At 42.1% G+C, this 26,901-nt stretch overlaps 1 protein-coding gene across 3 annotated transcripts in view; it reads left to right on the top strand.

The window, feature by feature from the left end:
• The window catches only part of ACACB (acetyl-CoA carboxylase beta), a 251,264-nt gene that overhangs the window by 84,565 nt on the left and 139,798 nt on the right, over nucleotides 1–26,901 (top strand). For all 3 annotated transcript variants that reach the window (XM_075830496.1, XM_075830503.1, XM_075830512.1), the window contains 3 exons: nucleotides 8,732–8,864; nucleotides 21,422–21,560; nucleotides 21,834–21,943. In XM_075830496.1, coding sequence (XP_075686611.1) covers nucleotides 8,732–8,864; nucleotides 21,422–21,560; nucleotides 21,834–21,943 — 382 coding nt within the window. The remainder of the gene's footprint in view (nucleotides 1–8,731; nucleotides 8,865–21,421; nucleotides 21,561–21,833; nucleotides 21,944–26,901) is intronic.

The raw sequence follows: 26,901 nt of genomic DNA on the forward strand, positions 1-26,901 counted from the left end.
GATTCTGTGTATATGTATGTATATATATATATATATATATATAATGTGTGTACATGTTGGGGATTATCACATTGTTTTAGCAGAATACATTTTTTTTATTAATTAAACACTATTTATTAAAAATATAAAAGGAATACAGGATATCAATATTTCAGGTTGGTCAGTTATTTAGTTTAATGCCTATTTATTTATTTATTTTCTTTAAAAAAAATAATGGATCTCATAGATGCATTGGTTCATTCCTATGGGACTCGGTCTGATTCAAAATTGTACCAGTTTGTATCAGTCTAAGGCCTTATTCACACGAACGTGTCCATTTTGCGCACGTAAACAACGCAGTGTTTTTCTTGCGTATCAGTTCCTTTTGACATCCATGTACAGTGCATTTGCGTTTTTTACGCGCGTATGTCATAAGTATGTCACACATTTTTTATGTCCGCAATTAAATCTGAAGGTGTTTTGTCTTTTTCTCATCATTTCTTTAGTAACTGTTGCGTGAATCACGGACAGCACACGGATGACGTCCGTGTGCTGTCCGTGATTTTCACGCACCCATCGACTTCAATGGGTGCGTGATGCGCAAAAAATGCACAAGTATGGGACATGCAGTGAGTTTCACGCAGCGGACACACGCTGCGTGAAAAACACAATGTCTGAATGGCCCCATTGATTTGCATAGGTCCGTGTGACGTCCATTGTTTTAACGCGCGTAAAACAGGCGTGAAATACGTTTGTGTGATAAGGCCTAAAGCCACCGCGACTTAACAGCCAAGACTATTGCTCTATTGCATTATATCCCAGTGTGATATCCTAGCTAATGTGTCCTATGTGGTCGCATGAAATCGCACGCGTACCTACGATTTCATGTGACCCTGATCTCACAATTGCTAAAAATCCAATATTGTTTTTTTTTTATTTTTTTTGGTTTTTTTTTATTCAATACAATATAAAATTCCATACAAGTAAGGAATAAAGAAAATACAATTATACACATATTTTTACATTTTCCCCCTACTCCCACCCCCCCACCATCTCAAGACCGATCTTGGTAAACGAAAAAAAAAAAAAAAAAGAACAAAAATTCTTACCACTCCCCCCAATAAGTTTTACAGTGTTTGCCTTGATTATAGATTTTCTCATATTTAATTATAATTTTCACATTATTTACCCAAGCATTAAACTCCGGTGGGGAGCTAGATATCCACTTTCTAACTATTAGTAATTTTGCTATAAATAATAGTTTTATTAATCCACATTTTTTTTCCTTAGAAATATTTAATTTGGAATCATCACCCAAAATCCAATATTGTTGATAATCACAAGTCAAATGAATATTTTATGCAATTGTAATATTTTTACCATAACAAAGGTTCTTTCCTAGATCACATTTAAAAATCATATGCGGTTTTAACCCCTTAATGACGAGCCTATTTTAGACGTTAATGACCAAGCCATTTTTTTACGTTTTTTCCATCGTCTCATTGAAAGAGATATACACTTTTTTATTTTTGCGTCGACATAGCTGTATAAGGTCTTGTTTTTTGAGGGACAAGTTGTAATTTTTAATAGCACCATTTTGGGGTGCATAGAATTTATTTATTAACTTTTATTAACTTTTTTTTTGGGGGGGAATAGAAAAAAAACAGCAATTTTGCCGCACTTTTTTGCGTCCGAAATTTACGCCGTTTACCGTGTGGTATAAATAACACAATAACTTTATTCAGCAGGGGTTGTTGCATGTTTTTTTATTTAATTTTTTACAACGTTCACCGTGCGGGTTAAAGAGGCTCTGTCACCAGATTTTCAAACCCCTATCTCCTATTGCAACAGATCGGCGCTGCAATGTAGATTACAGTAAAGTTTTTTTTCAAAAACGAGCATTTTTGGCCAAGTTATGACCATTGTTATATTTATGCAAATGAGCCTTTCTTAAGTACAACTGGGCGTGTTTAAAGTTATGTACAAGTGGGCGTGTATTGTGTGTAACATCTGGGCGTTGTGAATAGAAGTGTATGATGCTGTCGAATCAGCATCATCCCCTTCTCTTCATTACCACCCAGCTTCTGGCAGTGCACAGACACACAGCGTGTCCTCGCGAGATCACGCTGTGACGTCACTCACTTCCTCCCACAGGAACTTCATCGCGTCGGATGAGCGAGGACACGCTGTGTGTCTGAACTGCCAGAAGCTGGGTGGTAACGAAGAGAAGTGGATGATGCTGATTCGTCAGCATCATACACTTCTATTCACAACGCCCAGCTAGTAAAACAAGTAAAAACGCCCAGATGTACACACACAATACACGCCCACTTGGACATAACTTTAAACACGCCCAGTTGTACTTAAAGGAACAGTGTCATCACCCCAAAAAATTTTCATATGTTCAAGATGTTAGTGCTTTATTAAAAACGTTTATATTTATTTGTGTGTTTGTGTTTTACTTTTTCTTATTTTTACACTTTTTCTTCCCTATGGGGGCTGCCATTTTTTGTTCCATTTCTGTCTGTGTCGATTAACGACACATACAGACATGGAATACGGCAGCCACAGTCCCATAGGGACTGCGAACGGCTCCCGTCCCATTGACTTCAGTGTACGGCGTCTGTGTGGGAACTGCGCATGCGCCGCTCCCACACAGTCCAATTCGAAATTGGCGCCGTCCGGCGCCATTTTCCTGTGGACCGGAAGTCGCGGCCGGACAGTAATATTACTACTTCCGGTCGCGGCTTCCGGATTTGTGCACTTGGACCAGCGGCAGCAGACGGAGCGGACGGGCCGGAGGGAGCCGCGGCGGCAGGAGCAGGTAAGAGATTTCAATGTATGTTCGTGTTTGTGTGTGTTTACTACTGTATGTAAACCTACTACACTGTGTGTTAGCTCAAAAAATGGCGACACACAGTGTAGGAGGTTACACCGTTCAAACCCCTCGTTTATCCCGGCACTAGCCAGGATAAAGGAGGGGGGGATGCTGAGAGCTCACTAGAGCGAGGGCTTTTAACCCAATGTTGCAATGCTGCAATTTTGGGAATAGCTCCATCTAGTGACCAAAAATGGGTAGTATTATAAATTAGAATTAATTTATAATATTTCCTGACTATTTCCTGACTCGTGAAAAAAATAAAAAAAATTTGAACAATGTTTAATCACCCACACACTAAATGTTTAATTTTTTTAAAAAAAACATGTTTTTCTGGCAACACATTCCCTTTAAGAAAGGCTCATTTGCATAAATATAACAATGGTCATAACTTGGCCAAAAATGCTTGTTTTTGAAAAAAACAAAACGTTACTGTTATCTACATTGCAGCGCCGATCTGCTGCAATAGGAGATAGTGGTTTGAAAATCTGGTGACAGAGGCTCTTTAAATGATGTAATAAGTTTATAGTTGGGGTCGTTACGGACGCAGCGATACCAAATATGTGTAACTTTACTTTATTTTGTTTGTTAATAATAAAGCGGTTTTTAATTTTTTTTTTCAAGTTTATTTTTTTCACTTTTCATTAAACTTTTTTACTAGTCCCACTAGGGGACTTCACTATGCGATAATCCGATCACATTTATAATACACTGCAATACTTCTATATTGCAGTCTATTATGCCTGTCCGTGTAAAACGGACAGGCATCTGCTAGGTCATGCCTCCAGCATGACCTAGCAGGCATTTACCACAGGCAGACCTGGGGGCCTTTATTAGGCCCCCGGCTACCATCGGAGAAACAGACGCTCGGTGATCTTATCGCCGAGTGTCAGTTGGAGCTCCCTCCCTCTCTCCAAAACCACTCAGATGCTGTGCACGCTTTTGTGCACCGCATCTGAGGGGTTAAACGGGTGAGATCGATACTAATATCGATCTCACCCGGCAGAGCAGGGACGCCCCCAGCCCCAGCAGGGAGATTTGACAGCTCCCTGCTCTGTTTACTTATTCCGATGCCGCAACTTAAAAAGTCTATGGCATCGGAATAAGGCCCGTTAGTGACTGATGTAGAAACGCTATGGGCCGCTCACTAACGGGTTAAACATGCTATTTTCTGTGAAGAAGTTTTGTATAAATCATATTGCACTCCAATATACCACAACTGTCAACTCTGATAATGATAAAGCTTTATTCCTTTTCATCATGATCAGGTTTTGAAAAAAAAAAAAATCAATTAGTCATTAGTATTTCAATACTTGTGGATCAGTTAAAGAGGTTCTGTCACCACATTATAAGTGCCCTATCTTGTACATGATGTGATCGGCGCTGTAATGTAGATTACAGCAGTGTTTTTTATTTAGAAAAACGATCATTTTTGACGGAGTTAGGACCTGTTTCAGCTTTATGCTAATGTCTTTCTTAATGGACAACTGGGCGTGTTTTACTTTTTGAACAAGCGGGCGTTGTGGAGAGAAGTGTATGACCCTGACCAATCGGTGACCAATCAGCGTCATAACACTTCTCCCCATTCATTTACTTTACATTTACTGATGTCTATTCAGAATCCTGACACTTCGGTAACGTTTGTGTGAGATTTACAGCAAGACAAGCGTAATCTCTCAAGATTACGCTGTAAATTGTCATTTAAAACGAGATTACACTTGCCTTGCTGTAAATCTCACACAAACGTTACCGAAGTGTCAGGATTCTGAATAGACATACCGTCCTGGCTTGTAGTGATGTCTATTCATTGTCAGGACACTTGAGTAACGTTAATGTGTGTGTTTGTGGCTTCACATAGTGATCGAGTAAGAACACTATCTGCTGTGTAAATAAATGGAGAGAAGTGTATGACACTGATTGGTCAGCGTCATACACTTCTCCCCACAACGCCCACTTGGTCAAAAAGTAAAACACGCCCAGTTGTCCATTAAGAAAGTCATTAGCATAAATATAATATAGGTCATAAATGATTGTTTTTCGAAATAAAGAACAGTGCTGTAATCTACAATACAGCGCCGATCACATTATGTACAATATAGGCCACTTATAATGTGATAGAGCCTCTTTAACCCCTTCCCGCCAAATCACGTACAGTAACGTGATGGAAACTGGTGTCTTAACGCCTTTCCACGTTACTGTACGTGAAGGAGATGAAGCTAGCTCAGGAGCTGAGCCCGCACCATCACCGCCGGATGACCGCTGTATGTTACAGCTGGCACACTGAGCTATCGGCCAGGACCGGAGCTAGCATCCGATCCGGCCGACTAACCCCTCAGATGCTGCGTTCAATAGAGATCGCACCATGTGAGGAGTTTTTAGCCACCGGCACCCTAGCAACGTGATCGCTGGGTTGCCGGTGGCTGCAAAGGCGATCGGAGGCTTATTACTTACCTCCCGGTCTGCCAGCAACGGAAGCCTACTATGCCCCGCTCGGCAGCGGGGCCTCAAAGGCTTCTGGTACCATCGGCAAGATGGCGCCGGCTCAGCTTCCGGCTCAGAAGCTGAGCCGGCATCATCCGCAGTGTATGTCCGCTGTATGTTACAGCGGACACCCCGATCTATCGGCAGAAACCGGAGCTAGCTCCGATTCCTGCCATTAACCCCTTCGATGCAGCGATCCGCTGCATCAAAGTGGTTTGTATCAAATCGGCAGCCTGCCATGCGATGGCAAGGCTGGCGACTGCTACTATGGCAACAGGAGCCCTAACAATGGCCTCCTGTCTGCCATTACGGAAGCTGATTAGGCCCTGCCCAGAGGCGGAGCCTGATCGGCTTGCTGTCAGTGAACAACTGACAGTTCCAATACATTGCACTACATAGGTAGCGCAATGTATTAGAACATCAAACAAACAGTTGGACCTTCAAGTCCCCTAGTGGGACTAAAGAAAAGTGTAAAAAAAGGAAAAATAAAAGTTGGAAAAAATACAATAAAAGTTTCAAGTAATAAAATAAAACGCAATCTCCCCCTTTTTCCCTTATCAAGTCATTTATTATTGAAGAAAATAATAAACCATACATATTTGGTATCGCTGCGACAGTAACGACCTAAACTATAAAAATATGATGTTATTTTTCCTGCGCAGTGAACGCTGTAAAAAAAATTGCAGTTTTTTGGTCCTTTGTCTTCCAGAAATTGAAATAAAAAGTAATCAAAAAGTCGCATGTATCCAAAAATGGTGCCTATAAAATCTATAACTCGTCTCGCAAAAAACAAGCCCTCATACTGCTCCATCGACGAAAAAATGAAAAAGTTATGGCTCTCACAACTTGGCGATTCTCTTTACAAAAGTAATTTTATTGTGCAAAAATTTGTAAAACATTAAAAAGTGCTATAAATTGGGTATCGCCGGAATCGTATTGGCCCGCAGAATAAAGTTACCATGTAGTTTATAACGCATGGTGAACGCTGAATAAAAAAACCTAAAAAACTAGGCCAGAATTGCTGTTTTTTTGTCACCTTGCCTCCCAAAAAAGGATAAAAAGTGAACAAAAAGTCGTATAAAATGGTATCAATAAAAACTACAGCTCGTCCCGCAAAAAAACAGCCCTCATACTAATATGTCTATGAAAAAATAAAATAAGTTAAGGCTCCAATAAGTCAGGAAAGAAAAATCCAGTTGTGCAGCCCGAGGGGAACATTTCTTCTGTTTCAAAAGGCGATGTATCAAGGCACTAAAATTAGGGAACCAGGAAGGGGAGGGCCTAAACATATCTGCTGGAAGCAAGGGCGCCCTTCTTATACCACGACAACACTTTCCCGGCAACATTCCCCAAGCTACAAAGGTGCGGAGTGTGGACCAAAAGGGGGATAAGGAAGGACATTTATCAGTGCGATACCGGCCTGTACAGAAAGGATTGTGTCACAACGTAACACACATCTATGGATTATTTTATTATTTTTTTTACCTTTATTATTATAACACCGGACTATGCCCCTGATGTACTCTGCCTAGCTCACATATGCCCCCACATTATAAACGGAAACACCAGTAAGACTCCAAACAAAACTATTACCAAGCAAAATCCACGCTCCAAAAGCCAAATGGCGCTCCCCCCCCCCCTTCTGAGCCCTACAGTGTGCCCAAACAGCTGTTTACTTCCACATATATGGCATCGCCATACCCGGGAGAACCCTTTTAACAATTTTTCGGTGTGTGTCCCCAGTGGCACAAGCCGGGGAACGACATATTTGCCACTGAATTGGCATATCTAGGGAAAATTTTAATTTGCACCTTCCGCAGCGCAATCATTTATGGAAAAGACACGTGTGGTGAAAATGCTCACTACACCCCTTAATAAATGCCTTGAGGGGTGCAGTTTCCAAAATAGGGTCACTTGTCAGGGGTTTCTTTTATTATTTCACGTCAGAGCCTCTGCTATTGTGAACCAATACTTTATATGTCGCCAAATTAGGCCTCAATTTTACATGGTGCTCTTTCACTCCTGAGCCCTGTCGAATGTCCAGGCAAAAGATTAGTGCCACATGTAGGGTGATTCTAAAATAGGGTAACACAGCATAATAATTAGAGAGCTGTCTAGTTATGGTGGCACAAACTGGGCACCACATATTGGCATATCTTTGGAAAAAATCCAATTTTCGCTCTGCGACATCAAGTGCACACTAATTTCTGCAAATCAATTGCGGGGTTAACATGCTCACTACACCCCTAGGTGAATACCTTGAGGGGTGTTGTTTCCAAAATGGGGTCACTTCTGGGGGGGATCCACTGGTTTGGTCCCACAGGGACTTTGCAAATGCGACATAGCGACCAGAAACCAAATGCAGCAAAATCTGTACTCCAAAAGCAAATGGCGCTCCTTCCATTCTGAGCCCTGCCGTGTGCCCAAACAGCAGTTTATCACCACGTGTGGGGTATTTCCGTACTCGGGAGAAATTGCTTTACAAGTATTGGGGGTTCTTTTTTTCCTTTATTTGTTGAGAAAATGGAATATTTTGAGCTAAAGCTACGTCTTATTGAAGAAAAAGGTTTTTTTTTTATTTTCACTGCCCAATTCTAATAAAATCTATGAGGGTCAAAATGCTCACTACACCCCTAGATGTATTCCTCAAGAGGTGTAGTTTTCTCAATGGAGTCACTTTTTTGCAGTTTTCACTGTTTTGGTCCCTTAGGGGCTTTTCAAATGTGACATGGTCTCCGCAAACCATTCCTACTAAATTTGAGCTCCAAAAGCCAAATTGCGCTCTTTCCCTTCTAAGCTCCGCCGTGTGTCCAAACAGCCATTTATTACCACATGTGGGGTATTGTTTTACTCGGGAGAAATTGCTTTACAAATGTTGCAGTGCTTTTTCTCCTTTCGTCCTTGTGGAAATTAGAAAAAATTAGCTAAACCTACATTTTCTTTGAAAAAATGTAGATTTTCATGGCCCACTTTCAATAATTTCTGCAAAAAACCTGTAGGGTCAAACTGCTCGCTATACCCCTAGATAATTTCCTCAAGGGGTCTAGTTTCTTCAGATTTGACGGGAAGAAGTAGTGTTGTTATTTTTCCCCTCATAATGAAGGAACCCAACAGACCTCATTATAAGTCAATGGGGTCCATTCATGCTGATGGTATTTTCCGTAGGACAGATTTGGCACTGCGTTGTGGTTTCGGTTATTAACAGAAATCACAACGCAAATGTGATCAGAGTCTTAGTGCTGAGGTATCTTTATTACTGACTTTATTTGTAGTTTTAAAAAGGGAATGATGATGGAAAAAAATAGATTAATACAAACAAAGTATCTATAAATAATGAAGTAAGTATGTTAAAATTGTCACAAAAAGAGTCATATTTTCTTTTTGTCTTTTTAGGTCCAGCATGTCTGGATTACACCTTGTGAAGAAGGGCCGAGACCACAAGAAATTTGACCTCCAACGAGACTTCACTGTTGCTTCCCCAGCTGAGTTTGTGACACGGTTTGGGGGTAACCGAATTATTGAGAAGGTGTGTAAGAGTTACATTTTAAGTCATGGTTGGAAATTTCACTGCTAAAATTAAAGCAAAGTATGGATTAAGATCAATGGTATGTAATTCCAAATTGCCATAAAGTTTATACTTATTAGTTCGATTACAAATAATAAAGATTTTTTGGTATAATGATTAATGTGATTCAGAAATGTAATCTTATTATAGGGCTTGTTCATCTTTGGACAACCCTTGTTAAATGATCACTCATATGTAGCTAACCAGAGTTTATCCACATCCAGATAAAATGTTGTGGTTTTTGAACGGCAGCAGCAAATGGCATTATAATAGGTGTCACGATCCATGGGACCCACTATGCCGTAGCAGAGTAGCAGCTGGCCAAACAGTCCTAGTACAAGAGTACCTTTGATAGTCCATACAGGAGCGAAGGCTAGGCACAGATGAATTTGAAGGCAGATGACACCAGACGTGGTTTATAACAGCAGGCGTGACAGGTGGCACAACATGACTCCAACACTCTAAGGCACAGGAACAAATATAGCACGGGATACAGGTAGCAGGGCACGGGAATAACGGGAACAGGATAACACTAAGGGACTATTTGCTAAGAATAACATGGGTAAACACAACAGCGCTCAGGCAATGAGTGAAAGGGCAGAGTCCTTTGTATAGTCCAGGTTGATTATGGGCTAATTAGTAATTTTTAACATGTCCGCACGTTGGCCCTTTAATGCTGGGCGCGAGCGCGCACACACCCAACGGGAACCAGCATAGCGGCTCGGAACGGAGTGCCGACGTCTCTCAGGAGAGAGATGCCGCCCAGCACTCACACATCCATGGCCGCGGCCATCTGGGGGTTCAATCAGAACAACCGTCCGCGGCTGTGGACTTTACAATAGGAAGACATGTTATAGATTGGATCATTTTTATAAATGCTGCATGATTTGTTGAGCAAGATATGACAGACATGGCCTTTGAAAGAAATGAATGAACATCCGCATTATCTTCAAACAGGAAAAAGGTTTATTGTTCAATAAAAAAAACACCATGCAATGTTTCAATCTCAGAGGCCTTTCTTAAGCAGTGAAAATACTGAATGATACAAACTTTAAGTACCCCACAGTGGGAGTACACATGGTGACATCCTTATAAAAAACAGCTGTAACTACTAAATATATCAATATAAAAGTGTAAATATCCTTTCCAACTTCAGATACCGTCTTGTATGGGAGTAAACTGTAAGCTCGTAGACAGGAAGTGTTGATCCACCATTAACCCCTTCAGGACTGAGCCTGTTTTGGCCTTGAGGACGAAGCCGATTTTTTAATATCTGACATGTTATTTTATGTAGTAAGAACTTGGGAATGCTTTTACCTATCCAAGTGATTCTGATATTGTTGTCTCTTGACATATTGTACATTGTTAGTAAAAAAATTTGGTCGATAAATTCAATATTTACGTGTGAAAAACACCAAAATTTAGAGAAAATTTGTAAAAATGTTTCTAAATTTAAACCTATCTGCTTGTAAGACAGACAGTAATACCACACACAATAGTTACTATTTCATATGTCCCATATGTCTACTTTATGTTGGCATCGTTTTTTGAACATTCTTTTTTTTTTCCAAGACGTTACAAGGCTTAAAACTTTAGCAGCAATTTCTCATATTTTCCAGAAAATTTCAAAAGGCCATTTTTTCAGGGACTACTTCAATTTTGAAGTGGCTTTGAGGGCCTTCTATATTAGAATGTCCCCATAAAGCACCCCATTTTGAAAACTGCACCCCTCAAAGTATCCAAACCCGCATTCAGAAAGTGTTTTAACCCCACAGGCGTCTCTCAAGATTCAAAGCAAAGTAGAGGTGAAATTTACAAATGTCATTTTTTTTTTGACAAAATTCATTTGTAATACAGTTTTTTCTGTAACACAGAAGGTTTTACACGAGAAATGCAACTCAATATATATTGCCCAGATTGTGCAGTTTTTAGAAATATCCCACATGTGGCCATAGTGACCTAATGGACTGAAACAAATACCTCAAAAGCAAAGGAGCACCTTGTGGGTTTTGGGGCCTCCTTTTTTTTAAAATATATTTTAGGCACCATGTCAGGTTTGAAGAGGACTTGTGGTGCCAAAACCGTAAAAAAAAACAAAACAAAGGTGACCCCATTTGTAAACTACACCCCTCAGGGCGTTTTTCTAGGGGTATAGTTAGCATTTTGACCCCACAGTTTTTTTTTTTCTAAATGTATTTGAATTAGTCTGTGAAGATGATTCCTCCATTGTTTTTTGGGTTTCGTTTTAATGCTTTCACCGTGCAGTAAAAACGACAACTTTAAAGTTTTTTCTGCAACTCCATACAATTACGGTGATACCAAATTTATATATATTTTTTTTATATTTTACGACTTTAACAAAGGAAAAAAGATTTGTTAAAAAAAAAGAAATAGTTTTGTTACACCACATTCCAATAGGCATAATTTTTTACCATTTCACCTATGACTTTACCCCTGGAGAGATATCCCATTCACTGGACAGGAAGCCTGACGATATAAAAAAGGACAGACCTCTCCACACACCCAGTCAGGTTTCCTGTCCTCCGGATGGGATTGTCCTGTGGATCAAGACACTCTCTCCAGGATTGCAGACCCTCCAGCTGGTACTCACCTGTTTTCCTGGAGGTCTTCTGAAGGTGTAAGTCTCTTAGGGAGCAACCTGTAGTCTGGGGCTAGTATCTCCCTCCTCTCCCGGTCACCGCTTCCCTCTACGGAGGTGATAGATTCCCGCCGCGGGTGGGGGTCTCCTCTGGGGGGGGGGCCTCTCCTGGGGTCAGGCCTGGCTCCGGGTTACAGGCAGAGAGCCAGCACTCCTGACCCAGCGTTCAGCCGCTTCCAGCGCACTACAGTGACCACTTTCGGTCGCGGCGCAATCCTAGGCCTATTTCTAGGCCTGAACCAGAACGGCTCCTTCTCCAGCAACGCAACCAGCATGGAAGCTCCAAGAGAAGCAGCAGGACACGTGGAACGACGTGAGCTGAAGATCCTCCAGTCCGGTACTTTAAACGGCATGGGATCTTCTAGGAAGCATGGTAGGACAGACCTTTTTTCACATTATTAATTTTGTCCTTCCTTGTATATTGCATGTTTCCTAGGTCAGAGAGGGTCCCAGGAAAAGAATTGGGCAAGGCTCGCAACAAAGAATGTGCTGTGTGTAGCCTCTTATCAAAAACGGTTATGCCAGCTTTGTTTAGATAAGATCATGGCAGAAGAATCTCCTAGCCTTGCCTCTAGCATAAGAGATATAGTGCGTACAGAGGTTAAGAGCTCCCTTAGATCCCTCAGAAAGAATCATGATCGTCCTAGCACCTCGTCTGGCAAGACACGGCAGGACCTAGGCATTTCCAATTCCTCTAGTGAAGAGGAAAGGTTTGAGGAGGAAGGGGAGCTAGGCTCCTCTGAGTTTTCCTCTGACGAGGATGGGGGAGGGAAGAACTTATTCCCAGCGGATGACGTGGACCAACTTCTTAAAACAGTCCGGGCCATTATGAATATCGATGACCCCAAGGAACCCTGGTCTGTTCAGGACATTATGTTTGAGGCCCTGGGCCCTAGGAAACAGAGGACTTTTCCTGTTCACAGGAATATAACCAGCCTCATTAGGAGGGAATGGAAGAACCCTGACAGGAAATTAGGCATTCCAAAAATTTTGAAGAGAAAATATCCCTTTTGAGGGGGGTTTAAGTAAAGACTGGGATAGTTTTCCCAGACTGGATGCCTAACTGTTGCCTTACTGTTTGAGGATCTTGGGTCTCTCCCCGATCCTATGGATAGGAAGGCAGACTATTACCTAAAAAGAACCTGGGAAGCCTCTGCGGGGGCCTTTAAGCCGGGTATTGCGATGTGTAGCCAGGTCTCTCAAGATCTGGATAGATCAGTTAGAGCTTCATCTCAGGGACAAGACTCCTAGGGATCAGATACTGGCTTCCCTCCCGGTTTTGTCTAAGGCCACAGATTTTTTGGCTGATGCCTCAGTGGACTCTGTCGTTCTGGCAGCCAGATCTGCAGCCTTATCCAACTCAGCCGGAAGAGCAATATGGCTGAAAACATGGAAGGGAGATGCAGGCTCCAAAAGGAAACTTTGTTCTATCCCTTGTTTGGGAGATTTTTTGTTTGACCACCCACTGGATGATCTCCTGGAGAAAGCCTCCGATAGGAGCAAAGGGGTTCCTACCATGGGCAAACCAGACTCCTTTCGTCCCAGGAAATTTAATAGAAAACCCATTTCCAAGGGACAGGATTTTAGATCCTCTAAATTCCCTAAAAAGAACGGGTTTCTTGTTTAGGCCTCAGAGCAATCCCAAGAATAAAAATCACCAGCAATGACACCAGAGGGAGCGTGGTAGGAGGTCGCTTATCCCTTTTATATCAAGAATGGGAAAGGATCTCCTCGAACAAATGGGTTCTAGATATCATAAAGACCGTTTTGACCTCCTGTATCCCGGCCATAATGTGGGCTCAGTTCAGGTCCAGAACTCTGCAGAGGGACATATTAGGAAAGTGGGAAAAGAGCAAGCGCTCACTAGATCACTCCCTGCTCCTTTCCTCGGCAGCCAAACTCTCGTTCAGGTGGTGGATGAAGGTAGAAAACCTCAGGAAGGGTGTTTCATGGGCCACAACCCTGAACATTACAACTGATGCCAGTCCTTGGTGGTGGGGAACCCATGGTGAATCCTTCTGCTTTTAGGGTCAGTGGGATCCTCAAACCTCCATAAGATCTTCCAACTAAAGGTTCTTTCAGACAATACGACTACAGTAGCATACATAAACCATCAAGGAGGTACAAGATCAGGGCTTCTGATAAAGTTAGCTACAGAGATCTTTTCCCTAGCCGAGCTACATCTATCGTCCCTTTCAGCTGTCCATCTAAGGGGAAGGGACAATCTGGTAGCAGACTTCTTGAGCAGAAGACAGTTGCTGCAGTCGCAGTGGTCCCTGAATCAGGACGTCTTCCAGATGATTGTGGCTGGGTGGGGGAATCCTTCCATAGACCTGTTCGCTACCAGGGAGAACAGAAGGTGCCCAGATTATTTTCCCTAGATCCCAGGGAATATCCAGTAGCAGTAGATGCTCTCTCCCAGAATTGGAGCCTGGTAAAGGGTTATGTCTCCCCCACCCCCCTCTGTCTACTTCCGAGAGTTTTAAAAAAGATCAGAGAAGACATAGTCTCGGTAAGCCTGATTGCTCCATTTAGGCCAAGGGGGCCGTGGTCCACCTGGGTGGGGAAGTTGTCCGTAACCCAACCATGGATCCTTCCAGACAGACTAGATCTCCTGTCCCAGGGCCCAGTAGTTCATCCAGACATCTCCAGGCTGCATCTTACAGCATGGAGGCTGAGAGGGTATCTCTGAAACTGTCATCTCTACTTTACTGTCAAGTAGGAAACAGGTTACCTCTAAAATATATTTAAGGGTCTGGAAAGCTTTTCTTACCTAATACAGGAATTGATATAGATCCATTAGCAGATCCAGATATTCCCCTGATTTTAGACGTTCTCCAGGCAGGGCTAGACAAAAACCTCAAGCCCAGTACATTAAAGGTAGGTTTAAAGGTACAGATTTCTGCCGTAAGCTCCTACTATGATTCCAGATTAGCAGAACACCCCTGAATTAGAAGCTTCCTGATTGCGGCCTCCAGGATAAGACCCCAAATAAGGTCTTCAGTCCCACCCTGGGACTTAAACTTAGTCCTTACTGATTTGATGGGTTCATCCTTTGAAACTTTTGGACTCCCTGTCCATTAAGTTTCTCACTCTAAAGATGGCGTTTTTACTAGCGGTTACCACCGCCTGAAGAGTAAGTAGAATTCAGGCCCTCTCGGCCTTTCCCCCTTACACTTTAGTATTGGACGATAGAGTAATTATGAAGCCCTTTCCAGGTTTTTTGCCAAAGTTAATTTCCCCTTTTCATCAAGACCAAGAGATTAATCTTTGCTCCTTTTGTTACTCCCCGAAAAATCCAAGAGAACAGGAATTTAATTGTTTAGGCGAGATGCTTAGTCCACTACCTGGGGGTTACAAAGGACTGGAAGTCTTCAGAAAATCTCCTTATTCAGTTCCAGGGTCCAAATAGAGGGTCGGTAGCTAGCAGACCGACAATAGCATGGTGGATTAAACAGGCCATACACTTAGCCTATGTGGCCAAGAACACTAACCCCCCAGAGTTCTTTGGAGCTCATTCCACCAGAGCTGTATCTACTTCTTGGGCTGAAAGAGCCAATGCATCTCTAGACCAGATTTGCAGGGCGGCTACATGGAGCTCACCCCACATCTTTATTAAACATTATTGATTACAGTTGCATTTAGTCACTGACTTAGCCTTTGGTAGGAAAGTTCTACAAGCTGTAGTCCCACCCTAAAACTGGGGTTCTATTTTACATCTCCAGGGGTGCTGTCATAGGTGAAAGGATAAAAGATTGATTACTTACCGGTAATCGGTTTTTCATGAACCTATGACAGCGCCCCACTAGTTTCCCTCCCTTCAGTAAACTTTCTTGATATCTCTTGTATATAGTATATATATATGACTATAAATATATATTTATGGTGTGGGGTGACTTTTCACTAAGGTGGCGCAAAGAAAAAAAACAAAAAAACTATAATAAATGTGGGTGTGTGTTTATACACAGACGGAGTATATATGAATAAAAGATAACTAATTCTCATCCTGAGTTCTTTCTAAAGACTGGGTATGTGGAGAGGTGTGTCCTTTTTTATATCGTCAGGCTTCCTGTCCAGCGAATGGGATGTCTCTCCAGGGGTGCTGTGATAGGTTCATGAAAAACCGATTACCGGTAAGTAATCAATCATTTTTTATGTTTTAGTGGATTGGGAGGTGTGAGGGCTTATTTTTTGCAGGACGAGCTGTAGTTTTTATTGGTACCATTTTTTGGTTCATACAACTTTTTGAGCACTTCTTATTAACGTTTTTTTATTTTTTTTGGAGCTAAGGTGACCAAAAAACAGCGATATTGGCGTTTTAAATTCTTTATTATTTACGGCGTTCACCGTGCGAGTTAAATAATGTTATATTGTAATAGTTTAGACTTTTACAGACGCAGCGATGACAATTTCGTGTATTTTTTTATTTTTTACATTGCTTAATGCGAAGGGGTTAATGCGCAACGGATGGTGCGGAGTGAAAATGAAAAATTTCCACTATATGTTGTGCCCAGTTTGTGACACTGAAGACAAATACCTCATAAAATATTAATCAGGTTCTCCCGGGTATGGCGATGCCATATCTATGGACGTAAACAGCTGTTTGGGCACGCTGTAGGGTTCAGAAGGGAGGGAGCGCCATTTGGCTTTTGGAGCGCAGATTTAGCTTGGTAGTAGTTTAGGGTTTTAGTTGTATTTCAGTTTATAATGTGGGGGCATATGTAATATGTGTGGAGTACATCAGGGCATAATAAGAGGGTATAATAATGGGGTAAATTAATAATAATCTGCAGATGTGTGGCCAGTGTCGCACTGATAAATGGTGCCAGATTTGATCCGCTTTTGGAACACTGCACGTTTTGCATTGCCATAGTCTGGAAGTCATAACTTTTTTTTATTTTTCCTCCAACGGAGCTGTGTGAGGGCTTATTTGTTGCGGGACAATCTGTAGATTTCATTGATACTATTTTGGGGTACATGCGGGTTTTTTTTAACACTGTTTATTACATTTTTCTGGCAAGCAAGGTGACCAAAAAACATCAATTCTGACAATGTTTTTTATTCTTTTGTTTTACGGCATTCACCCTGCGCTATAAATGCCAATTTTACGTTATTCTGCAGGTCGATACGATTACAGCGATACCATATGTATATAGGTTTTTTTTATGTTTTGCCGCGTCTGCGCAGATAAAATCACTTGTTTTTATAAAATATTTTTTTTTTTGTGTCACCATATTCTGAGAGCCATAACTTTTTTATTTTTCGGTCAAAAGAGCTGTGTAAGGGCTTGTTTTTTGCGGGACGAGTTGTAGTTTTTATTGGTACTATATTGGGGTACATGCGACTTTATGATCACTTTTTATTGTATTTTTTGGGAGGGGTGGTGACCAAAAAATAGGTTTTTTTTTGGCATTGTTTTTTTTTTTGGGGTGTTCACCGCTCAGGAATAATAACATTATAGTTTGAGTAGTTTTGAACGCGGTGATACCAAATATGTGTGCTTTTTTTAACGTGTTCATTTTTTGCCTATAATAAAAGGCTTATAGGGAAAAAAATCATTTTTTGTTTATGTATCTTCTAACTTTTATTTTTAAATTTTTAGAAAATATTTTTATTAACCCCTTAATGACCGGGCCATTTTGCACGTTAATGACCAAGGATTATTTTTTGTTTTTTCACTGTCGCATTCCAAGAGTCGTAACTCTTTTTTTATTCCGTCGACATAGCCGTATAAGGGCTTGTTTTTTGCGGGACGAGTTGTATTTTGTAATTGTACCATTTTTAGATGCTTATAACATATTGATTAACTTTTATTAACTTTATTTTAGGAGAGAATTGAAAATAAGCAGCTATTCCAGCATTAATTTTCACGTTATAAATTTACGCCGTTTACTGTGCAGCGTAAATAACATGTTAACTTTATTCTATGGGTCGGCACGATTACGGGGATACCAAATATGTAAAGGTTTTATATGTTTTTTCTACGTTTGCACAATAAAAAGCCTTTTAGAAAAAAATTACTTGTTTTTGCATCGCCGCATTTCAAGAGCCGTCATTTTTTTATTTTTCCGTCTATGTGGCCGTATGTGGGCTTGATTTTTGCGGGACAATGTGTAGTTTTCATTAGTACAATTTTGGGGTACATGGGACTTATAGATTAACTTTTATTTTATTTTTTATGGGGGGAATGGGAGAAAAGAGAGAATTTTGCCGTTGTTTTTTGCGTTTTTTTTGGACGCCGTTCATCCGGCGGTTTAATTAATATGTTAATTTTATTGGTCAAGTTGTTATGATCGCGGGGATACCATATATGTGTATGTGTGATTTGTTTTGACCGTTTTACTAAATAAAACCACTTTTTGGGCCAAAAAAGTAGTTTTATTTGACTTTGACTGTAATTTTTTTTTTTTTTTTTCACCAACTTTATTTAACTGTTTTACATTTTTTTTTTAGTCCCACCAGGGGACTTCACTATGCGATGTGCCGATCGCATATATAATGCTTTGGTATACTTCGTATACCAAAGCATTATTGCCTGTCAGTGTAAAACTGACAGGCAACCTATTAGGTCATGCCTCTGGCATCGCCTAACAGGCAGATGCTGAAGACAGACCTGGGGGTCTTTGTTAGACCCCCGGCTGTCATGGAAACCCGACGGCGACCCGCGATTTGTTTGCGGGGGCGCCGATCGGGTGACAGAGGGAGCTCCCCCCTCTGTCAAACACATTAAATGCCGCTGTCACTATTGACAGCTGCATTTAATGGGTTAAACTGCCGGAATCGGCGCGCGCTTCGATTCCGGCAGTTGCAGCAGGAGCCAGGCTGTGTATAACAGCCGTGCTCCTGCCGCTGATCGCGTGGGTACAGTGTCAGTACCCGCGCGATCACAGGACGGATATATCCGTCCTCCTGCGCGAACTAGCAGCTGCTGAGGACGGATATATCCGTCCTTCGGCGTTAAGGAGTTAACTTAATGATACTTTTTTTTTTACTTGTCCCACTAGGGGACTATGAGACTTGCAGCTCTGATCGCTGCTGTAATACGTTACACTACCTACGTAGTGTAATGTATTCTAACTGTCATTGTGACGTGACAGTCACTCTGACAGGAAGCCTAGGCTGGCAACCATCGCCAGCCCCTGTGATTTCATGTGGGGGCTGCCGATCTGCTCTAAACTCCTTAAATGCGGCCAACGCAACCGACCGCCGCATATAAGGGGTTAACTGCCAAAATCAGCGGCGATGGGCCGCTGATCGGCAACAGGGAATGCAGGGCAGACACCCTGCACAGTTAACCGCCGCTGCGGTCTAGCACCGCGTGGCGGTTAACTATCAAAGTACAGACGTAACTGCACGTCAAGGTGCGTGAAGTTACTGCTCACCTTTACGTGCAGTTACGTCAAGGTGCTGGAAGGCGTTAATTGGCCTATATATCTCCATAGACGTACTCCTCGCCATTACACCATGTCCTCGTGGATTATCCATCCCAGTATTTAAAAAGATGGACTATTTTACCACAACAGAGTAATGTAAAACACACTGTAAAGTTTGTATCATTCACTATTTTCACTGCTTGAGAAAGGCGTCTTTGAGGTCGAAACGTTGCATGGTGTATTTTATGGAACAATAAACCTTTTTCATGTTTGATGATAATGCTGACGTTCATTCACTTCTTTTAGAAATACGCATTTGTGGGTGAGAGCTGACCAAGTAGAACATCCGTTACATTCGCGGAGTGATGGTTCTGTGCTGTTCCTATTCCATTTCCTTCCAGATATGACCTTTATAGACTATGCTTAGTCTGTCCATTAAGTGAGCTTTATGTCATAAGTCACTTCTTTTGTGCAGCATTGTTCGGTGTCATCTTACCATTAGGATAGGCTAACAACCTATAATATCTCGCAGCAGAGACACTTTTTTTTATCTTGGTGGAACATGAGTTTGTGACTCTTTAGAGAAGATCCGGTTGTTTGGCTCACAGGGCAAGCACTTTAACCATATATAAATTGTGCACAGGTTTGTTCTGGTCATCTGCTGACATGTATAATACTTCTGTTACTTTTCATCTCATGGATACAAAATATGAAATTGGTTTTATAGTAGTTTAAATTGCTGCTATAGAGATGGGATCAGGTAAAACTTTCTAGTATACAACCTATTACCATTCTGCTTCTTAGCAGAATCTGAATCTCTTACTTGAAATTGCGTAATTTACACTTCTTTAGATCCTGCCTTGCGGCATGACCATCTTTCATAATGTAGGTGCTTCCATATTAACTGTAGCAGGGGATGAAGACACAACCTAAGAGACCGTAACACAGTTTCCACAAGCGCTAAGATATCTGCTTACATAACGTCACGTTTTTTTTTCTTTATAAAAAAAATAAAATCCCTTGAAAATTAAACATGCAGTATACAGGCAATAGTACTACTTCTTCTCCTTCTCCTCCTCCTCCTTCTTCTTCTTCCTCCTTCTTCTTCTTCCTCCTCCTTCTTCTTCTTCCTCCTCCTTCTTCTTCTTCCTCCTCCTTCTTCCTCCTTCGTTTCCTCCTCTTCTTCCTCTTCCGTTTCCTCCTCTTCTTCCTCTTCCGTTTCCTCCTCTTCTTCCTCTTCTTCCGTTTCTTCCTCTTCTTCCGTTTCCTCCTCTTCTTCCTCTTCTTCCGTTTCCTCCTCTTCTTCCTCTTCTTCCGTTTCCTCCTCTTCTTCTGTTTCCTCCTTCTTCCTCTTCTTCCGTTTCCTCCTCTTCTTCCGTTTCCTCCTCTTCTTCCGTTTCCTCCTCTTCCTCCTCTTCTTCCTCCTCCGTTTCCTCCTCCTCTTCTTCTGTTTCCTCCTCCTCTTCTTCTGTTTCCTCCTCTTCTTCCGTTTCCTCCTCTTCTTCCGTTTCCTCCTCTTCTTCCGTTTCCTCCTCTTCTTCCGTTTCCTCCTCTTCCTCTTCTTCCGTTTCCTCCTCTTCCGTTTCCTCCTCTTCTTCCGTTTCCTCTTCCTCCTCTTCTTCCTCCTCCTCCGTTTCCTCCTCTCCTTCCTCCTCCGTTTCCTCCTCTTCTTCCTCCTCCTCTTCTTCCTCCTCCTCCGTTTCCTCCTCTTCTTCCTCCTCCTCCGTTTCCTCCTCTTCTTCCTCCTCCTCCGTTTCCTCCTCTTCTTCCTCTTCTTCCGTTTCCTCCTCTTCTTCCTCCTCCTCCGTTTCCTCCTCTTATTCCGTTTCCTCCTCTTCTTCCTCCTCCTCCGTTTCCTCCTCTTCTTCCTCCTCCTCCGTTTCCTCCTCTTCTTCCTCCTCCTCCGTTTCCTCCTCTTCTTCCTCCTCCTCCGTTTCCTCCTCTTTATCCTCCTCCTCCGTTTCCTCCTCTTATTCCGTTTCCTCCTCTTCCTCCTCCTCCGTTTCCTCCTCTTATTCCGTTTCCTCCTCTTCTTCCTCCTCCTCCGTTTCCTCCTCTTCTTCCTCCTCCTCCGTTTCCTCCTCTTCTTCCTCCTCTTCTTCCTCCTCCTCCGTTTCCTCCTCTTCTTCCTCCTCCTCCGTTTCCTCCTCTTCTTCCTCCTCCTCCGTTTCCTCCTCCTCTTCTTCCTCCTCCTCCGTTTCCTCCTCCTCTTCTTCCTCCTCCTCCGTTTCCTCTTCCTCTTCTTCCGTTTCCTCCTCCTCTTCTTCAGTTTCCTCCTCCTCTTCTTCAGTTTCCTCCTCCTCTTCTTCAGTTTCCTCCTCCTCTTCTTCAGTTTCCTCCTCCTCTTCTTCCTCCTCCGTTTCCTCTTCCTCTTCTTCCGTTTCCTCTTCTTCCGTGTCCTCCTCTTCTTCCTCCTCCGTTTAGGAAGCAGCAAAGATCTTGTTACAACAATATTAATAAAATTATATTATTCTTTACTCTTACAGGTACTCATTGCTAATAATGGCATTGCTGCTGTCAAATGTATGCGATCTATTCGGAGATGGTCTTATGAAATGTTCCGCAATGAGCGAGCGATACGCTTTGTGGTTATGGTTACCCCAGAAGATCTTAAAGCTAATGCAGGTACTAAGATTTAACAAATTTAGTGATTGGGAAAAATGAGCGAGCTGCCTATAGTAAACCAATCGTTTTTAAAATATTTCAGAAAAAATGAGTTGCTTTGGGAAACTCCACTTTCTTTACACATCCAGTGTTGAAGGTGTTAATATTTCAAACTTATAAACTCCTCTAAAAAAATAATGTAATATGAATATGTTAAGAAAGAATATCAATGTTTGATGTTCATTAGTAGTTTTGATTTTCCTTTTTGTTATTCTTCACATATCGCTTTTTCAGAGTACATCAAGATGGCAGATCACTATGTACCAGTCCCAGGAGGATCAAATAATAACAACTATGCCAATGTTGAGCTAATTGTTGATATCGCTAAAAGAATTCCCGTTCAGGTAAATATATAAGGCCTAGGGCATTAACCGTGGCCGCGAGCCGTTGTTAAAACTATGCTTATTCTAAAACACTGCAGCACTTTAGAGTAAAACACAGTTTAATGGAATGGCGCCTGTCACTAAATCATAGTTTTCGCAGTTACAGCAGCATGAACGCGCTGACAGGTTCCCTTTACTCTTCAGACAACCTAAACGCAAACCATAAGGGGACGTAGCCCCCAACAAGATGCAAAAGTAGAAAATCTTTATTAGATACAATATACAATGACATAATACGGAATAAAAGGATGGACCATACAAGGAGATAGACAGTAAGTTCAGATGTAAAAGACCAGTGACCTACAGAGACAACCAACCGTCAGTGGCCAGAAACCACTCAAATAACCCACAAAAATGGATAAATAGTGCGCAATGAATAATATGTCCACATATAGAAATAGTGCTAACTAAATGTGAAAAATAATGAATGGTAATAGATGTCCTAAATATCAGATAAAAATAGACCAAAGTCCAGATGAAATATAGCTGATAAACAAAAAATACAGGTTATAGAGCCACAAAGGTAAACTGAAATAATGGGCAAGAAAAAATACACAAGATGAAGGTTAGCACATACCCTGAGACATAGTGGGGAGTGGGACCGGCAACCTCAGAAACTGGATGAAAAAAGCGCCTGCGTTATTCACGATGTGCTGTCTTATACTGACACATTAACGTTACTGAAGTGTTTAGACCGTGAATAGACATTCCTTCCAGCCAGGACGGGACGTCTATTCACAATCCCGATACTTCGGTAACGTTTCTGTGGTACTTACAGCAGAGCAAAGCGTAATCTCCCTGTAACCTGTCATTTACAGCGTGATCTCGCGAGATTACGCTTGCTCTGCTGTAAGTAGCATAGAAACGTTAGTGAAGTGTCGGGATTGTGAATAGACGTCCCGTCCTGGCTGGAAGGAATGTCTATTCACTGTCTAAACACTTCAGTAACGTTAATTTGTCAGTATAAGACCGCACATAGTGAATAGCGCAGTCTCAATATGCGCTGACTAAATGAATGGAGAGAAGTGCATGACACTGATTGGTCAGCGTCATACACTACTCTGTACAACGCCCACTTGGTCTAAAGTAAAAACACGCCCAGTTGGGCATTAAGAAAGTAATTAGCATAAAGCTAAAATCGCTCCTAACGTGGTAAAAATAGATTGTTTTTCTAAATAAAAAGCACTGCTGTCACCTACATTATAGCGCCCATCTCCTTATGTAGGAGATAGGGCACTTATAATGTGGTGACTGAGCCTTTTTAATGGCGTCATAAACTCTACCAGTTAACGCAAAAAAAAAACACCCCCACCCCCTTGGGGGTGGTTGGGGGCAGCAAGATCTTAAATGGCACGGGGGGTCGAGATATTTTTTTTTTTAAACTCCGCTTATTGAAGGAGACATATAAACACATTAATACAGTAAACTGCTGGACCCCCGCACAGCGGACATGTCCAGAATATATGCATATACAAAACTGTACAGTGTTACATTAAATACATAACAAGATTCATAACACTTATGTGAACTAAAACAAAAAGAGAAAAAGAAAAGAAAGAAGATACATCTCTTTTGTCAAATACTGGCCAGCTACATTCCTGTCTCAATGTAATATGAACATTCCAAATTAAGAAGAAAAGGGAGCAGGGGGGGGGGGGGGAAAGAGGGATTCAGTAATTAAACAGTCAAAAACATATGCATTTTGGAGCATCCGGTACAGTATATAGACATATATATATATATATATATATATATATATATATATATATATATATATAGAGAGATACCCCCTGTAGTGACGATTGTTCAGCTACCTACTATCCCATCCTACCCAGATCAGAGTAGGCCGATAATGCTCATGTGTGGATCCCTCTAATAGCCATTGATAATTCCGTCCCAGAGTAGGACGTAAGGTCCGAGTTACACCAGCTATCCCAAATCCAGTTACATTTTTCAGGTCGGTTTCTATGAATATAAATTATACGTTCATAAGGTATAGCCGTGTTTACCAGTTGAATCCACATAGCTTTGGTAGGGGGCCGGGCATTCATCCATCTAAGTGCAATTGCTTTGCGGGCCATAAACAAGGTCTCACGAAGACACGTGCGGAGGTGTGGTGAGATCAATTCCTCCTCAATCAGCCCGAATTAGCAGATACCCGGCTCCACTAACACAGGGATCGACAGTACCTTAGCAAGCAGGGTGGTAACTTCTATCCAGAAGTGGCGAATGTCTGGGCAGTCCCATGTCATATGCTGAAAACCGGCAGGGCTAAAGAAACATCTATTACAATGGGGAGTAGACCATCTACCCATTTTATATAGTCGGATTGGTGTGAGATAACACTGATGTATTATATATAGCTGTATAAGTTTGTTATTAATGGCAGGGGATACGAATCAATGTGATTTCCGAAAGGCTTGCTCTAGAGTCCTCATCCATGGACGGGATCAGCTCCTGCCATTTATCCAATGCCGGGAAGTCTGCCCTACTTGCTTTGGCATGAATGAGAAAGGAGTATATCGAGGAGATCAGCCCCCCTGGTCCCTGAGATCGAACAATGCCTATCAGAGGGTATGAGGAGATGTCAATATCCCTGCCCCTAAACTGAGCCTGTAGGGAGTGACGGAATTGCAGAAATGTATAAAAGGCCTGTCTCGGAACTTGGTATACCTCTTCCATCTGGGTAAAAGAAAACAGTAAATTGTTATCAAAAACATCCCCAATAATATTGATACCCAGATTAGACCAAAAACCAGCGTCCTGTGACGAGCTCAGCTGACCCATCGCGTCATTATGCCACAGGGGGGTCTCTGCCATTATCTGACCATTCCACGAGATCTGCACCGCGGCTGCCCAGGACTTTCTCGCCACCCTATGAATCGGTAAGGTATTACTGCCGATTGGTACCAAAGGTTCCAGTATTGGCCACAGTTTTGTCAATCCTAGAAATTTATCCAGACATCTCTCCATTCCCACCGGTTCCTCATGTGACACCCAAGCTCCCAGGTATTTAAGTTGGTCAGCCAGGTAATATACATATAGGTCCGTGAGAGCCATACCCGCCAGGTCTTTAGGCCGTTGTAATTTGGCTAGTTGCAATTTGGATCTGGAGGACCCCCATATAAACTTTTTTTTTTTAAAAGGTTTTCTTTATTAACTTTTTCTCAAAATACAAATGTACAAAAGCGCAAAATTGCGCACAAAAACATACATAACATACTGACCAACCGCACTAGTTGGCAATGACAATCCTCATATAGAAAAATACAATTACAGTGCAAATGCCCACATGAAAACTTAACGGATTACAGGTGCATATAAGTGTATTATGAAGAAAATAGGATCAACATTTGACCGCCATTATTACCAAAAACAGACAACCAGTCACACGTCACTCACTCCTACCTATCAGACAACAGTGTCCGAAATCTCCATCCATCTAGCCCATATCTTCCCGAATTTGTCAGGACACCCTCTGCTAATGTATAATTTCTGATATAATGGTATATACTTATTTACCAGTTGTAACCAATGTTCTATACTAGGACACACCGTGGCCTTCCATTCCATAATTATAACCTTCCGTGCACAGAACAAAACAAATCGGAAAAAGATTTTGTCATAATAGCCTTGTACTAACTCATTCATAATGCCCAAGAGGCACACCTGAGGGGAGAGAACCCTGGGAAACTCAAAGTTGTCATGCAGAAACTCTACAACCCTTGACCAGAATAGTGAAATCCTAGGGCAGGACCATACACAGTGGAGGTACGTGCCAACATCCGACTGACACCTAAAACAGCTGTCCGACCCAGAGGCCCCAATTCTCTGAAGTCTAACCGGAGTATAGTAAATTCTGTGTAGAAACCGTGATTGTATTAAAAAATCTCGAGCACTAACTACGGAATCAAAAAAGGAAAGCTCCACCTCCCTCCACTCCTCCTCCTCAGGGATATCTCTCTTCCACCCCAGGTACGCCCTATCAAATGGACGTTTTACAGCGGACAGCAACAGGGCATACGTCTGAGTGAGGGTCTTAGGAAGGTCTGGGGTGCCGAGTAGGTCCTCCAATCCGGAAAACCCCAAAGCTGGCATAACAGAACCAAACTGAGCCAAGCAGGCATGTCTCAACTGGAGATAATGATAAAAAACCTTTCTCGAGACCCCAAATCTCTCCTCTAGCTCAGAAAAGGAGACAAACTCGCTGTCTACAGAGTATATTTGGCCTAAAAATCGAACCCCTATCCCAGCCCACATCATCGCTCCCGGCAGGGACACCAGGTGAGGCAGCCATGGATTATTCCATAACTGAGTCCTGGGGGAAACAGAAGAATCCGTAGTATATTTTAGTAAGAGTTGTGCCTTCTTCCAGGCATTCGCAATAGTTTTTAACAGTAAGGGCGCCTAACACAAAGTTTTAAACCTATATAAGAGGTTGGTAAGACTCTCATAGGAAGTCATGAGTGCTCCAGCCAGCTCCGTGGCCGCATTACTTAAGTCAATGTCAATCCACCAGTGAGCCAGTACCAGCTGCGAAGCCAGATAATATAAGTAAAGGTTGGGCGCCGCCATCCCCCCCCCACTCCTTGGGGCCTGCAGAAGACTGAGACTAAACCTGGGTATGCCGCCTTGCCAGTAAAACCCACGTAGGATCCCATCCAGGTGGCCAAAAAATTGTTTGGGCAAGATAATCGGACAAATATGTAGGAGGTAAAGGAATTTAGGCAGATATATCATTTTAAAAAGGTTTATCCTACCATATAATGAGAGGGGGAGGTTCCTCCAAGAGTTTAGCTGCTTTTCAGTAGAGGCCACTAAGGGACACAGATTAAGTTCACGAAAGCGTAACAAATTAAGGGAAATCCGCACCCCAAGATACGTAAATTGAGACACGACCTGCAACGGGACAGGGAGCC

This window comes from Rhinoderma darwinii, chromosome 1 (assembly GCF_050947455.1).
Source record: "Rhinoderma darwinii isolate aRhiDar2 chromosome 1, aRhiDar2.hap1, whole genome shotgun sequence".
Classification (NCBI taxonomy): Eukaryota; Metazoa; Chordata; class Amphibia; order Anura; family Rhinodermatidae; genus Rhinoderma; species Rhinoderma darwinii.